General features: G+C 37.7%; 1 protein-coding gene across 2 annotated transcripts in view; it reads right to left on the bottom strand.

Annotated features, from left to right (window-relative positions):
* Positions 1 to 248: 248 nt before the first annotated feature.
* The window catches only part of LOC100366285 (AN1-type zinc finger protein 5-like), a 31,562-nt gene continuing 13,897 nt past the window's right edge, over positions 249 to 17,913 (bottom strand). The window contains exons 3-4 of one of the 2 annotated variants that reach the window (XM_002731005.4): positions 4,166 to 4,441; positions 249 to 473 (exon numbers count right to left, since the gene is read on the bottom strand). In XM_002731005.4, the coding sequence (XP_002731051.2) occupies positions 325 to 473; positions 4,166 to 4,441 (425 nt within the window). In that variant the 3' untranslated portion in view covers positions 249 to 324. Of the gene's footprint in view, positions 474 to 2,020; positions 2,150 to 4,165; positions 4,442 to 17,913 lie in introns of those variants that run through there. The other variant, XM_085494517.1, reaches the window with a different exon arrangement.

Genomic DNA, 17,913 nt, shown 5'->3' with positions numbered 1-17,913 from the left:
TGTCAGAATATGGCTTCTGGGAGTGTTGCAAATACTATAAATTAGTGATTTCCAGAAAACCAGTACTTTGAGTTGACACTTCTCATACAAATTATTTTAAATGCAAAAAAAAACACCTTAAAAGACCATCCAAACCCAGTGACAAAAAGAGTTAAAATCCAAAATGGCCTCATCACCACAATACCACATGACCTTTGATCCCGAAATTCAAAATGGCTGATTGAATTCATTCACACATAAACATGCACTCAATTGTTTGTTCTTTCATTCTTTCAATAATAATAATAATATTAATAGACTATACACTAAACAAAAAACAATAAACTAAATTTTCTGTATCTTCTCGCCCACGACAACAGGATTGTTTTTCCTAATTTGTTCTTGTCCTTCAGCCCGGTAATCAAACGAGCATCCATGTTTATCAGAGTACCGATGTAAACTACAATATAATCCTCCGCAGCGGCATTCGAATCCTGTCAAGAAGAAAAAAATAACGAGTCGTTGAATCAAGATGCAATTTGACATTAAAAATATGATAACATTTTTTTTCTTACATGTATCAAGGTTATTTAACAGACAAACAATATATATTTTCAGTGTTATTGAATATAAATTTGCAAATCAAAAATGGCCTTGAAACTAGGCACCATCTCAACTCTCAAGTTCAAGCCCCCCATTTTTTCGTAAAATGCGAAACTAGTACAGAGCAATCAAGAAGTGCAAAACCGTATTTTTCTGTAAGTCAGATTTTTAGTAGTTCTACATCATCAGATAAAAATACGAAAATTTTTATTTGGCAAAGTTAGATACATTACATTATTTAAAAGCCCATGTACCGAGTTTACAATGAATCCTAAAATGAATCCTACAATGAATCCTAAAATGAATCCTAAAATGAATCCTAAAATGAATCCTAAGTCTAGCTGTTGTAAACAGCTTTCCAATTAAGTTCTGGTCAAACTGTTTTTCATCAGCAACTGGATACATATTACTATGGATATTACAGCAGTGATTTCAGGCTGAATTATGATAAATACATTTCATCCACAGTCAGCTGACGCACACGTGATAATAAAATAAATACGATATTTACTATATGGGGGCTGCCATCTTGACGCATAAAACTAAATAAGTTGTGAAACGACGAATTAGGCAGAATTTTGTTATCGGTTGGCTTAATATTACTTCAGTGAAAGATTGGTATTTTTGTCCTGATTTGTAGGAATCTGAAAAATGCGTTTCACAACTTGTCTCTTATTTAGTTTTATGCGCCATTCAAGATGGCGGCCCCCATATAGTAAATATGGTATTTATTTTATTATCACACGTGCGCCTGGCTGACTGATTTCATCCACAATATTCAAAATACGCAAGTCAGTGTACAAAAATTATGTTTGCACCACCTGATTTGTGGTTTTTCAGGAAGAAGATATCAAGCTAAAAAGTAATTTAGTAATAGTAATTGAACAGTCTGTTACAAATGCCAGCACAAGCAGGTAAGTAAACAAAGGTTATTGTGATATTGTAGTTAACACGTACTACATGCATTACTAATGCAATCTATATTTCTCAATGACTGAACCTACAGTATGGACATACAGTGTAGCCTGACATTTAAAGTGCCTGTGAAATGGCTGCTATTTTCACGCCTAAAATTATCAATTGATACATAAATATTATTAATTTTTATGTTTCTAAGCATAAATAATTTTTTTTAAGTACAAAAAAATATGTGTTTTAAACTCAGTCTACGGAAACTTTTTTTTGTGTATTTTAAAACGAGGCTCCTCATTAGCTTCTTGTTTGCATACAGAAATTCCCCTTGTGACGTCAGAAGGGGAAGTCGCTGGGCAGCTTGCATTGCCGATACGTGTAAATAAGGCAAATTTCTTGTGCTGTTTTCTAGTCTTTGACTAAATTTCCACTTATGTATTTGTTCTTCGAAGAAAAATGAACCATAATGAACACATAGTATCAAGTTTGTTGCATGGGGTTGAGTCAGATGCGAAATGTGTCCGGTCTGGTGTAGCTAGTCACCGTGGTCGTCACAGTCACCGGAGCACGTTTGTACACTGTCGCTGGACTCCGGCATTGGACAAAATCAAATTTGACGGCTGAATGGTCTTGTTATTTAGCAGGTTACTAGACACTATTGATTTATAAAATAGAGAAATAATTAAAAAAAACGACAGAACACAGTTACTAAATAAATGACTGCCGCGTTGTAATGGTTGAACGCGTCGGGTCATGAGGGGGACAAGTGCGTGAATGGCGGCGTTAAATTGGATAACAAAAATAATTGAGAGCGACTCACATACAGACAAATTCAGAGTGGATTTAGCGTGATTTTCATGATTATGGCATCATATTAAAGAAATTCATTGACAGCTCAAGCCCGGATTCTTATTCCGTAAATTATTACGCAGATCAAGCTGCAAGTAAAGGCAACAAAGGTGTGAATTCGACATTCAACACCAATAACCGAACAATTCAGACACTTTTAGCCTGCGAAAATGAAAACATCCGGAGGGCTGCGTAATTTCCTGTTTGTCAGACGCTTCGTTTTTGCGTCATTATCAAAATTACTGCTACCTTTTACATAACACGGGTGGTCTCTATAAAGTGATAATCAGGATCGCAAAAAAAATCAAATCAATTGAAACACATACTGGACAAGGACAGTTTTTCAAAAAAAAAAGAATCTGAGGTGAAGTGGACACTGCATATGACGCTGTTAGGAGGAAGTCCACCCCAACCTTTTCTCGTTATTTTCACGGTATATCGTTTAAAAGTATAGTTGTACGTTGAATGACACAGTGATATAAAAGTACGGCCCAGGGGTATGGCTTCCTCTCATATTTTTGCATTTGGTGGCGCACTTTCGGCGAGAGTCGGAAATCCGGAAACAGTCGATCGTTTCAGGATAGGTGGGCGTGGCTACAGCAAGGGAAATATCTCAAATTTACTTGGATACGAGTAATCATTTTCAGCAAAAAAATCAATAATTGCCCATTTCAGTAGGGCACAGATCTAAAATGGGAAGCGTGTGGGTGGGCATTATTGCACAGGCACTTTAAGCTGGCTTAAAGCTATCTTAGCTGGCTTTCAAAACTGCCACATGTCTTCAAATGATGCTATTTATTGCTTGCAGTTAGCCAGAATGAGTTGCTGAATTGGTCAAGTTACGAATATCGAGTTACAAAAATGACCCATATTTAAAAAATCACGCCTACTTTTGCAAAACCAAGCCAAAATTGAAACTCGTTGTTCAATTAACAGTTATCAGAACTTTGAGTTACAGGCAATATACATTTTTGTTTTCGTTGAACGTCCACATTAAATAACTTTATTAAAAGTTAATCAAACTTTGAGCTACGGGCAACACAGATTTGTTGTTTTGTCTAACGTTTAAATTTTGTAAGTCGTATTTTAAATAACTGCTAACTGAACTTTGAATTACGGTAAACATAAAATGTTATGCAAAATAAAAAATCTATGTCACCCATAAACTCGGAGGTCTGTTAACTGTTAATTGATCATCAAGCTACAATTTGGGTGTGGTTTCTCAAAAGTAGGTGGAGTTTTTAAAATATGGGCATGGTCATTTTTGTTAAAGGGGCACCTTCCAGTTAAGCCTAATCTCACAACAAATTTACTTTCTGGATTAAAATAACAATGGATAACAAAAGATAGATTAACATTGTAAACAACATAAACAATAGGTTCCCATGATTCTTTGGTGCAGTCCCTGGGATTGAGCGCTTCCCCTTTAAAGGGGCACCTTCCAGTTAAGCCTAATCTCACAACAAATTTACTTTCTGGATTAAAATTTCAATGGATAACAAAAGATAGATTAACATTGTAAACAACATAAACAATAGGTTCCCATGATTCTTTGGTGCAGTCCATGGGATTGAGCGCTTCCCCTTTAAAGGGGCACCTTCCAGTTAAGCCTAATCTCACAACAAATTCACTTTCTGGATTAAAATAACAATGGATAACAAAAGATAGATTAACATTGTAAACAACATAAACAATAGTGTCCCATGATTCTTTGGTGCAATCCCTGGGATTGAGCAGTTCTCCTTTAACTTTTTCGATCATAAATTGATATTGGCAACTCGAATGATTCAGTATCCTGTCAGAATAGAAGTTCAAGACTCACCTGTAAGTCCTACTTTCTTACGACAAGCATAACAACGATTCCGCTTTTTTGTTTTCTTCTCATTATCTTTTTCATCGCTAGACGAGCCAGCTGAGGTGGAGGGTGAATCTAAAGAATCGTCTAAACACACGGTGGCCGCCCCAGCACCATCTGGTAACGGTGTATCCGTCACCATTGTATTGTTTGTTGATGTAATAGGGACTTCATTGACTGAGGTTGTGGTTGTCGTGGCTACTGCTGCTGCTGCCACTGCCGAGAGATTAGCACCTGTAAGAGCTGAAAAAAAAGAAAGAATATTTATAACTCAATATTCACGGAGATCAATGATGGCGTAGTAGTTGTCATGGAAACTGCTGCTGCCATGCAGAAATAAACACCTTCAGGGATTGAAGAAAGAAAGATTTATAAGTCAATATTCCTAGAGATCGTTGATTTCATAATGGTTGTTGTGGAGACTTCTGTCACCGGCGCTACAAAGGGAGTTACACCACCTGTAAGAGATGTAGAAAAAAATATTTTCATTATTAAATAGATCTTAATCACAAATGGCCGATAATTAGTTTGGCATGACTTGTTTCTTCCTCTCAAATACTGTAAAATACTGTAAATATTTTTGCTTGAATTTAATTTTCACTGAAGGAATGATTTAGTGAAAATAAAATCCAGCGAATATACAAAATACTTTATTTTAGCTGGAATTAATTTTTGCTGAAAAGACTTTTTGGGTGTTTTGTATTGAATTTATTTTCACTGATTTTTGGCGAGTTGAATGTAAAATATAGGAAAAAAGGTACATTCGCTGGATTTTATTTTCACTGAATCACTCCTTTAGCAAAAATAGAGAAAATTAATTCCAAGCGAAAATAAAGTATTTTACAGTATTATTGCAAAATCTAGCACTCTGAGAAAAATTTCCTAGCTATTTCATGTATTTTTGTATTCAAATAGAAAATTATTCAAATATATTTTTGAGATAAAAACATAATATTTTTCAGTGCAAAATTTGCTACAAAGGAACACTGAGAGGCCATCACCACTTTTTAGACTCTGTCCACTGATGTACATACATGCACTCTCTAATTACATGCTTATAACTAATTGCCTTTGCAAGTCATGTTCAAGCAGCTTTTGTACACTAGACTGTATGCACGTAACTTAACTTCCAAACTTAGTTCAGCCTTTTTATAGAAACAAGGTATGTTTAAAGCAAGTAGCATTGTCATTAAGAATTTCAATTCATTCTCAGTAATATTTACCCTTTACGAATTATGTGACATATTTAAGTAGATTACTACCTTGAAGTCAATTAAATCTAGCTAAATGTCAAGTTATGCTCGGACTGTACTGTATTTTATTAGAAAGCGATATGCACAAGTTCTGATTGAAAGGTAGCTGTTCCTGATTGGTCCAATTGTAACTTGGATCGGTAGATCGTCAGATGATAAGAGAGGCACATATAACTCTGCACAGTATTTGGGCGAGCCTGACAAGTAGACGCAAGTGGCGCCCTCGCCGGCTTAACAGCACCGTGCTCCACCAACGCCTGACAGAATAGTATACGTCTCGTCAGCAAGATTAATACTGTGAATTTTCAAAGTTCACGCCTTCTTGCAATGAGTTCAATGAATATTTATTTTGGTGGTCATGGTAACAGCGTCAATCAAAGCTGTGTTTACATTGTCAACAAAAATTACAGACTGTTTTCAACAAGATGATAAGGCGAAAATTTGCCAGCACGTTATACAACAAACAAATAAACTCTGCCGTGAAATGGTTACTCTTTGATGGCTGTCACTATCTGTCGTTCCTGCAATTTGATTAGTACAGACAAAAAATCGTCAGGGAAGTGAAAAACTACACCGTTCTGTCAGGCGCGTGTTGGGTTTGGAGCACCACGGAGGGCACGACTAGTGCTACCTTGTCAGGCTATATTTGGGGTTACTTAACGGGGAACCGATACTATAAGGCAATATGGCCACTGTATTAGTATACTAATCCGAACCAAGTCGCTCACATTGTGGCGAGGGCTCTGTGAAATGTGCCATTTACTATGTTTAGAGATGAAGCTGTGATTCAAAATGCATTTTTACAGGGGCATGATTATGTACGCTAGCGATTACACTCATCTGGTAGGGCTTTTGATGTATAAATGATGCTGTTTCGGTCGAAACGTACCGCGACATGTAAAAATCATGAGTTGAAAATGGCGGCTAATGTATGCAAAATGCATGTCAATCACAGTTTGAGTAAGGGAGCATATAAGCATTCATTTACTGAGTGGCCAGAGGCGGAGTTAATTACCCATGAGCATGTGGTGCAATCCATGGGATTGAGCGGTTCCCCTTTAAAGGCCCAGGTATACTATAAATACGCTCCTAAACAGTAAGGATTATTGCCTTGCTTGTCACGCTGTAGTAAACAGCTCCAGCCAAGCTCCGGTAAGAACGCGTTTTCTCGAACTTACAGATTGATTATGTCGTGCCAAAGTGGATATATGTAACTATGAATATCACAGCAGTAATTGTGTGTTATATTTATGACAATAAATAGTGTACGAGCTGAGATTTTGGCGATAAAAGTCAAAAACATGAATCGGGGAAAGGGACTAATCTTTGAGTAATTAACTACTGTCAATCAAAGTCAAGTGATGTTGGGCCGCTGAAACAGGATGCGTCATAGTCTGCGCAAATGATTAACAACACTCATTAGCATAGCCCCACCTCCTGGAGCAAGTGAATTGGGCCTTTAACATTCAACAAAGAATGTTTAGAGTTGCTAACTAATGGCAGTGAGAACTCATTCACATTCAAATGACGGCATGTATATTTAACCTTCGAGTGCCAATCAAATTTTTCATCTTTCAAAAATTAAAACACAGATTTGGATCAAGGTCGGTAGCCAAAGAAAATAATGTCTATTAGGTCCAAAACAATTATAGAAACAACTTTAAAATGTTTCACTGTTAAAGATTGCCATTGTTTCACTAAAAGTCATTGTAAACATTTCATTGGAGTCTCTTAGACTGGCACCTTACCAGGTTATTAGCCAGGAATTTAAAACTGCCAGTCCAAAAACAATTCAACTTCATGAAAATGTAGATGGTTTTGGATATATTTTGGTAAAATAATCAAAGAACAATAGGAAAAAAACAGAAAAATTGAAAAAAGTTGCCAGTCCGTTTGGTGGGTGGACTGCTGGCTTGCTAACACCCTGCGCCTGTTGTCTCACCACCATGCCCGAGATAGAACACTTTCACAGCAGCCATTTTACGAGTAATTCTGAATAAAGAACCAACACATACAACTGTTAAATTTTGCGTTGTTCCCAAATTGGCAAAATCTATAAATTTGTCTCTCCTGATATAAAATCTACTTGCAATAACACCATAAACTGAGTAACTGTTCATTTAGTTAATTACTGTAAAATTCTTTATTTTCGCTTAGAATTAATTTTCTCTATTTTCGCTAAAGGAATGATTCAGTGAAAAGAAAATCCAGCAAATATACTTTTCCTATATTTTATATTCAACTCATCCAAAACAGTGAAAATAAATTCTATACAAAATACCCAAAAAGACTTTTTAGCGAAAATAAAGTATTTTACAGTATAATGCTTGCTCCACTAATGCCTTTTCTATCTAGTAATGAGCAAAGTGTCATTTTATACTTTAAGTACACCACAGTTTCCATTGGAATTTTATCACGACAAAGCAGTTGTTTGGATTCTAGTAGGAAGTAAAGTGCCTACAGTCTCTAGCATTTCCTTCTGTAAGATGCAAGCAAATAAAAAGGGTCAAAATTGAGGCCCGTCCAGCCTTCCCAGACGTGCTTATTTTAGCTAAGACAGGGTAAATGTACAAACTGCCTGTCCACTTGTCTCAGACAGGCATATTTTAGCTAAGACAGGGTAAATGTACAAACTGCCTGTCCACTTGTCTCAGACGGGCATATTTTAGCTAAGACAGGGTAAATGTACAAACTGCCTGTCCACTTGTCTCAGACGGGCATATATTAGCTAAGACAGGGTAAATGTACAAACTGCCTGTCCACTTGTCTCAGACGGGCATATATTAGCTAAGACAGGGTAAATGTACAAACTGCCTGTCCACTTGTCTCAGACGGGCATATATTAGCTAAGACAGGGTAAATGTACAAACTGCCTGTCCACTTGTCTCAGACGGGCATATATTAGCTAAGACAGGGTAAATGTACAAACTGCCTGTCCACTTGTCTCAGACGGGCATATATTAGCTAAGACAGGGTAAATGTACAAACTGCCTGTCCACTTGTCTCAGACGGGCATATATTAGCTAAGACAGGGTAAATGTACAAACTGCCTGTCCACTTGTCTCAGACGGGCATATATTAGCTAAGACAGGGTAAATGTACAAACTGCCTGTCCACTTGTCTCAGACGGGCATATATTAGCTAAGACAGGGTAAATGTACAAACTGCCTGTCCACTTGTCTCAGACGGGCATATATTAGCTAAGACAGGGTAAATGTACAAACTGCCTGTCCACTTGTCTCAGACGGGCATATATTAGCTAAGACAGGGTAAATGTACAAACTGCCTGTCCACTTGTCTCAGACGGGCATATATTAGCTAAGACAGGGTAAATGTACAAACTGCCTGTCCACTTGTCTCAGACGGGCATATATTAGCTAAGACAGGGTAAATGTACAAACTGCCTGTCCACTTGTCTCAGACGGGCATATATTAGCTAAGACAGGGTAAATGTACAAACTGCCTGTCCACTTGTCTCAGACGGGCATATATTAGCTAAGACAGGGTAAATGTACAAACTGCCTGTCCACTTGTCTCAGACGGGCATATATTAGCTAAGACAGGGTAAATGTACAAACTGCCTGTCCACTTGTCTCAGACGGGCATATATTAGCTAAGACAGGGTAAATGTACAAACTGCCTGTCCACTTGTCTCAGACGGGCATATATTAGCTAAGACAGGGTAAATGTACAAACTGCCTGTCCACTTGTCTCAGACGGGCATATATTAGCTAAGACAGGGTAAATGTACAAACTGCCTGTCCACTTGTCTCAGACGGGCATATATTAGCTAAGACAGGGTAAATGTACAAACTGCCTGTCCACTTGTCTCAGACGGGCATATATTAGCTAAGACAGGGTAAATGTACAAACTGCCTGTCCACTTGTCTCAGACGGGCATATATTAGCTAAGACAGGGTAAATGTACAAACTGCCTGTCCACTTGTCTCAGACGGGCATATATTAGCTAAGACAGGGTAAATGTACAAACTGCCTGTCCACTTGTCTCAGACGGGCATATATTAGCTAAGACAGGGTAAATGTACAAACTGCCTGTCCACTTGTCTCAGACGGGCATATATTAGCTAAGACAGGGTAAATGTACAAACTGCCTGTCCACTTGTCTCAGACGGGCATATATTAGCTAAGACAGGGTAAATGTACAAACTGCCTGTCCACTTGTCTCAGACGGGCATATATTAGCTAAGACAGGGTAAATGTACAAACTGCCTGTCCACTTGTCTCAGACGGGCATATATTAGCTAAGACAGGGTAAATGTACAAACTGCCTGTCCACTTGTCTCAGACGGGCATATATTAGCTAAGACAGGGTAAATGTACAAACTGCCTGTCCACTTGTCTCAGACGGGCATATATTAGCTAAGACAGGGTAAATGTACAAACTGCCTGTCCACTTGTCTCAGACGGGCATATATTAGCTAAGACAGGGTAAATGTACAAACTGCCTGTCCACTTGTCTCAGACGGGCATATATTAGCTAAGACAGGGTAAATGTACAAACTGCCTGTCCACTTGTCTCAGACGGGCATATATTAGCTAAGACAGGGTAAATGTACAAACTGCCTGTCCACTTGTCTCAGACGGGCATATATTAGCTAAGACAGGGTAAATGTACAAACTGCCTGTCCACTTGTCTCAGACGGGCATATATTAGCTAAGACAGGGTAAATGTACAAACTGCCTGTCCACTTGTCTCAGACGGGCATATATTAGCCAAGACAGGGTAAATGTACAAACTGCCTGTCCACTTGTCTCAGACGGGCATATATTAGCTAAGACAGGGTAAATGTACAAACTGCCTGTCCACTTGTCTCAGACGGGCATATATTAGCTAAGACAGGGTAAATGTACAAACTGCCTGTCCACTTGTCTCAGACGGGCATATATTAGCTAAGACAGGGTAAATGTACAAACTGCCTGTCCACTTGTCTCAGACGGGCATATATTAGCTAAGACAGGGTAAATGTACAAACTGCCTGTCCACTTGTCTCAGACGGGCATATATTAGCTAAGACAGGGTAAATGTACAAACTGCCTGTCCACTTGTCTCAGACGGGCATATATTAGCTAAGACAGGGTAAATGTACAAACTGCCTGTCCACTTGTCTCAGACGGGCATATATTAGCTAAGACAGGGTAAATGTACAAACTGCCTGTCCACTTGTCTCAGACGGGCATATATTAGCTAAGACAGGGTAAATGTACAAACTGCCTGTCCACTTGTCTCAGACGGGCATATATTAGCTAAGACAGGGTAAATGTACAAACTGCCTGTCCACTTGTCTCAGACGGGCATATATTAGCTAAGACAGGGTAAATGTACAAACTGCCTGTCCACTTGTCTCAGACGGGCATATATTAGCTAAGACAGGGTAAATGTACAAACTGCCTGTCCACTTGTCTCAGACGGGCATATATTAGCTAAGACAGGGTAAATGTACAAACTGCCTGTCCACTTGTCTCAGACGGGCATATATTAGCTAAGACAGGGTAAATGTACAAAATGCCTGTCCACTTGTCTCAGACGGGCATATATTAGCTAAGACAGGGTAAATGTACAAACTGCCTGTCCACTTGTCTCATACGGGCATATATTAGCTAAGACAGGGTAAATGTACAAACTGCCTGTCCACTTGTCTCAGACGGGCATATATTAGCTAAGACAGGGTAAATGTACAAACTGCCTGTCCACTTGTCTCAGACGGGCATATATTAGCTAAGACAGGGTAAATGTACAGACTGCCTGTCCACTTGTCTCAGACGGGCATATTTTAGCTAAGACAGGGCAGTGTTCTCCCCAGACTCTAAGCCAAGCATCGCGGCTAATTTACATAACAATATATCTTATTTGCATAATTTTGTTTGCATAATAATTAGCTTCCCCAACAAACATTTTAACTGAAATAAAGAACTGATACATATCTCATATATTTTTTATCATTTACATTCATTGTGTTTTATGTGTGCATCAAGTCAAATAAAGTTTGAAATAGAACAGGAAAGAAATGGAAATACTTATAGCCAGTCAGTAAATATATTGTTTATCCGTGGAGGTTCATCATTATTTTGTGTACAAATACAGTCAGTTTTAGTGCCAATGTTACTGTCAGTTCATACGACGGGCGGGGGGGATTTGTTTGTTAAATTTGTAAAATCTGTATGAAGAAATTAATAAATCAATAATGACATTTTTTTTCTACAACGGCATTTCAAAACTAAAGTCAGCGATTTTTCATTGATCTATCTATTATTTGTGTAACGCTACGATCACCGTAACATTGTCAGCTGACGGCATTGCGTTGAACAGGTATTCACCGCTGCTGTTGCGATCATCGGTCCCTGACTTTTTTGTTTAAAAATACACAAACTTAGAATGTTTGCTTAATTAAAACGATTCATTGATGATTAACTAAGAAATTACATCAAAATCGCCAACGAAATGTTGTTTTTAAACATCGCGGAAAAACATGCACTCTGCGCCGCCATCTTTGTTACCTCAGTCAAAATCTCCGCTGTAACCCAGCATGCATCGGTTGTGATGTCACTACATGCGTTACGTCGCCTTAGGGTGGCGATCCTCGGTAATGACGCACTATGAATGAGGTATTTCTAGAGGTCAGGGTTCGTTTTTTCCTTGTCCGTCTCGTCTGCAGTTGAATAATTTTTACTTCGATTTATTTACAGTTTTTTTTCCCCGATGCGACTTAATTTCACTTGTTTTTTTAATTCTTGGTAATTAGTGTCACTGGCGATGAAGTAGTAAAAACGCAATTAATCGCAGTGCAGCAACTCGGGATAGACCATCCCGACGCAATGGGCAAATTATTACTACCCTAGTATTTTGGGTTTGCCTGCTCCGCACCCTTGATAGACTTGGTAACTTCTTGTAGACTTCCGTTTTTATCACTGTTTTTGTAAGGCTAACTATGTACAAAGGCGAGATTACCTTTCGATCAATACATGTTATTGTTTTAAAGATGTGCTAGACGAGGCTGACACTTGTAAACAATACAACGTGAATAAGCATCGCGGGCAGGATTTCAAGGATCGCGGGCGAAACAAAAGCGACGCGGCTGTTTGTCTAAGCGACGTGGGCCCGCAGTGCTTGAAAGGCCTGGGGAGAACACTGCAGGGTAAATGTACAAACTGCCTGTCCACTTGTCTCAGACGGGCATATATTAGCTAAGACAGGGTAAATGTACAAACTGCCTGTCCACTTGTCTCAGACGGGCATATATTAGCTAAGACAGGGTAAATGTACAAACTGCCTGTCCACTTGTCTCAGACGGGCATATATTAGCTAAGACAGGGTAAATGTACAAACTGCCTGTCCACTTGTCTCAGACGGGCATATATTAGCTAAGACAGGGTAAATGTACAAACTGCCTGTCCACTTGTCTCAGACGGGCATATATTAGCTAAGACAGGGTAAATGTACAAACTGCCTGTCCACTTGTCTCAGACGGGCATATATTAGCTAAGACAGGGTAAATGTACAAACTGCCTGTCCACTTGTCTCAGACGGGCATATATTAGCTAAGACAGGGTAAATGTACAAACTGCCTGTCCACTTGTCTCAGACGGGCATATATTAGCTAAGACAGGGTAAATGTACAAAATGCCTGTCCACTTGTCTCAGACGGGCATATATTAGCTAAGACAGGGTAAATGTACAAACTGCCTGTCCACTTGTCTCAGACAGGCATATATTAGCTAAGACAGGGTAAATGTACAAACTGCCTGTCCACTTGTCTCAGACGGGCATATATTAGCTAAGACAGGGTAAATGTACAAACTGCCTGTCCACTTGTCTCAGACGGGCATATATTAGCTAAGACAGGGTAAATGTACAAACTGTCTGTCCACTTGTCTCAGACGGGCATATATTAGCTAAGACAGGGTAAATGTACAAACTGCCTGTCCACTTGTCTCAGACGGGCATATATTAGCTAAGACAGGGTAAATGTACAAACTGCCTGTCCACTTGTCTCAGACGGGCATATATTAGCTAAGACAGGGTAAATGTACAAACTGCCTGTCCACTTGTCTCAGACGGGCATATATTAGCTAAGACAGGGTAAATGTACAAACTGCCTGTCCACTTGTCTCAGACGGGCATATATTAGCTAAGACAGGGTAAATGTACAAACTGCCTGTCCACTTGTCTCAGACGGGCATATATTAACTGCCAACTGTCCCTCAGCACAGGTAAATGATGTTATCAAGTTATTACTAACCCACCAAATCGGGCTGTCTAAAATTGCTTACTGTGGAATACTTTATTTTCGCTGGAATTAATTTTCGCTGAAAAGGCTTTTTGGGCGTTTTGCTTGGAATTTATTTTCACTGATTTTTCATGAGTTTAATGTGGAATATAGGCAAAAAAAGTATATTCGCTGGATTTTATTTTCACGGAAACATCCCTTCAGCAAAAATAGCGAAAATAAATTCCAAGCGAAAATAAAGTATTCTACAGTATATCCAAAAAATTGGCTACAGATTTTTGAAAAACTTAAAAAAATGATAAGAACCAGTAATCCAAATTTTTATTTTCAAATAACACGTCTCGCTAGGGACAGGTATCCACCAACCTGTCCAATGAACAGATAACTTTAATTTTCAGTTTTAGTCTCTGAATAACACCGAGAAAAAAAGCAATGTGTACAGCAAAACTCCTGTCTTGTATAAACTGATATGATCAAAAATTGTTTTATAGACATTTGTTGATTATTATTTGAATCAAAGATGACTCTGAAAAAATATTGCTGAAAGGGTGGTCATATAAGACAGGTGTTTGTTATACACAGATTGCTCGTGCCTTTGGACTGCCTAAAAGTGGTAACTAAAAGCAGAAGGTCTTTATATAGAAGTGGTCACTAACTCAGGTTTGACTGTAGCGCTTCAAGAAGAGTCTTCAGATGACAGCCCATTGTTTGATTTGTTAAGCTACTTTCAAACCTTTCCACAGACGGTGAAACAAATGATCTAATTATAATTTGTGCTTGTATTAATTACCCAGCAACGAACCTAATTACAGATATGGAAGCTGTACTTCTTATAAAAGAGAGGATTTGCAACCCTACAAAGAGGTCAATATGTACACAAAAAATCAACAGAAAATACATCATTCCCTATCTCTAACATCATTGTAGCATTGATATTAACTCTACTGCTATGATTGATTATGTTGTAGATAAAATGTCCAACATCAGAGGATATCAGCTGGTGTCTAACACACATTTGTATTCAAGTCCAGAGACCATTATGATCGAATAGGATCCTCTAGGATCAGAAATATGTTTTCAAATCCTAGCTAAGAAGCCAGCTTAATTAAATTCATATTTTTATTTTTCATTACATGTCCACAATCTCAACATTTGATGATGTACAATTTGGTCAGGGGATTGTACTGTATTATTCACTAGGTTTTAGTTTTGCTATTTTTGTTGAGAATTAAAATCAGGTAAATTAGGTCCAAGCTAGTACATGTATGTAAAATAACAACTTTCTCCACAAACTTTGTGATTATAAAACCTAGTGAAAAGGCTCAAACATCAAAACAGTGAAAATAAATGGCTTTAAGTATTTCAGAGATTTGGGCATGTAATTTCAGTGTTCTGCCAGGAAAAAAAAATTACCAGAGAGTTACTTAGTTAACATTTATTTGGCTTTAAGATTGCAAAGCCATCTTTCAAAACTGCTATATATTTAAATTGTGTAGAGTAACATACCCAAATACAGTAGAATACTTTATTTTCGCTTGGAATTTATTTTCGCTTTTTTCGCTGAAGGGATGATTCTGTGAAAATAAAATCCAGTGAATATACTTTTTTTCCTATGTTTCACATTAAACTCATCAAAAATCAGTGAAAATAAATTCCAAGCAAAATGCCCAAAAAGCTGTTTCAGCGAAAATTAATTCCAGCGAAAATAAAGTATTCCACAATATGTCTCGTATTAGTAATATTAGTAAACACTATGAGGCACAAGTTGTGACTATCAATGACAATAATACTCACTTTAAAAATCATAAATTGTTATGAAAAGGCTGCTGTTATAACAACAAAAGTAAGAGAATAAGTGACCTTTAGGGGTAATGGAAGTGGACTCCATTAATCCCTAAGCATCACGCCTACTGATGTACACAAGTACATGAAAATATAGAGAAAACAAATGAAAAACACTGTTTCAGGAGTTCAGAGCACGAGACAATTATGATCAATACGGGTCTTGAAGCAGAGAATAGAGGAATTTTGTTTTTGACGTAGTGCAGATATTGTCCTCAAATGAACAATGTAATGAACTGTCAGTTGTAAACCTTGTAACACAGGTTTACTAAACGGTCCCGACTGTCCTATGAAATTTTTATTCAGCTATTTTATTGTTCAATTTCGTGAGAGAAATTTTAATGTAAAATACTATTTTCGCTTCCTATATTTTGCATTCAACTCGTCTAAAATCAGTGAAAATAAATTCCATACAAAACACCCGAAACATCCTTCCAGCGAGAATTAATTCCAGCTAAAATAAATTATTTTACAGAAGCAATGAAAATATGTTTTAGGAGTTTAGTGCATGAGACAATTATGATCAATATGGGTCTTGAAGCAGAGAATAGAGGCATTTTGTTTGTTGACAAAGTGGAGATATTGTCCTCAAATGAATAATGCCAGCAGTAAACTTTGTAACACAGGTTTACTAAACGAGACTGTCCTATGAAATTTTTATTCAGCTATTTTTTATTGTGTATCAGTTTTGTGTAAAACCTAGGACAAAAATCTAATATAAACTGTTCTATTTCGTGAGAGAAATTTTAATGAATTTCACAAGACAGTGTAAATCGCAGAATTTTGTAGCAGTGGAAATTTCTCTTGTGTCCTACGTCAGAGTATTAGTGACTTTTTGCAAAACTAAATCATAAAAATTCCTAGCAAAAATTTTTTAACTTTTCACAGTAAATCAGGCAAGAAAAAGTCTCAACATGTCTGATGAGAACACTGTTAAAGAAAATCTATTTGGATTGGTATCAGTGAATGGCACTAAAGGTCTTGATGTTATCACAAACATCAGAACCAGTAAAATATATTAGTCAGGAATGACTAGCATAACTTGACACTCATCATTCAGTGTACGCCTGCCTGCTAAGGATTTAGGGAGTTAAAATACTGTAGGAATATACCTTTTTTCCTACATTTTACATTCAACTTGTCAAAAATCAGTGAAAATAAATTCCATACAAAAGACCCAAAAAGTCTTTCGGAGAAAATAATTTCCAGCTTAAAGTGCCTGTGAAATGGCTGCTATTTTCACGCCTAAAATTATCATTTGATACATAAATATTATTAATTTTTATGTTTCTAAGCATGAATTATTTTTTTTAGGTGAAAAAATGTGTTTCAAACTCAGTCTACGGCAACTTTATTTTTGTGTATTTTAAAGTGAGGCTCCTCATTAGCTTCTCATTTGCATACAGAAATTCCCCTTGTGACATCAGAAGGGGAAGTCGCATGGCAGCTTGCATTGCCGATACGTGTAAATAAGGCAAATTTCTTGTGCAGTTTTCTCCTCTTTGACTATATTGTCACTTATGTACTTGTTCGTTGAGGAAGAATGGACCATAATGAACACATAGTATCAATTTTTGTTGCATGAGGTTGAGTTAGATGCGAAATATGTCCGTTCTGGTGTAGCTGGTCACCGTGATCGTCACGGACACCGGCGCACGTTTGTACACTGTCCCTGAACAAAATAGAATTTGACGTCGGAATTATCTCGTTATTTAGCAGGTTACTAGGCACGTCACTACACTGTTTTATTTCATCGATCGTCTGCATAAAACTTTCAAAATTAAAATAAAAGAGAACATATTCTGACATTCTAAACATTAGACTATAGTGATCACTATAAAATAATTAAAAAAACGACAAATCACAGTTACTAAATAAATGACAGCCGCGTGGAAATAAATTGACTTTTTGTTGAAATAGGTGAACGCGTCGGGTCACGTTTAATTGGATAACAAAATTAATCGAGATTGACACACATACAGATAAACTCTACTAGAGCGACTGTGCGCAGATCAAGCTGCAAGCATGGTGGTAAAAAAAAGAACAGAGGTGTGAATTCGACATTCAACACCAATCACCAAACAATTCAGAAACTTTTAGCCTTCGAAAATCCAAACAATTAGAAGTGTGTAAGGGCTGTGTAATTTCCTGTTTGTCCGACGCTTCGTTTTCGTGTCACTGTCAAAATTATTGCAACCTTTTACCTAACAGGGACTAAACGATAAAACGATAATCACGATCGCAAAAAAAGTCAACTCATTTGAAACACTTGTCGGACGTCTCTCTCTCTCTTCTAAAATCCGCCTCTGTGATCATGGGCTGGTCTGAAATCTATTTCTTTCAAAAGTGTTGCGCCAGGTTTACGTTAAGTGGC

The sequence above is a fragment of the Saccoglossus kowalevskii genome, chromosome 20, assembly GCF_978046115.1.
Source record: "Saccoglossus kowalevskii chromosome 20, keSacKowa6.1, whole genome shotgun sequence".
NCBI lineage: Eukaryota > Metazoa > Hemichordata > Enteropneusta > Harrimaniidae > Saccoglossus > Saccoglossus kowalevskii.
This window is presented reverse-complemented; position numbering and strand designations above follow the sequence as displayed.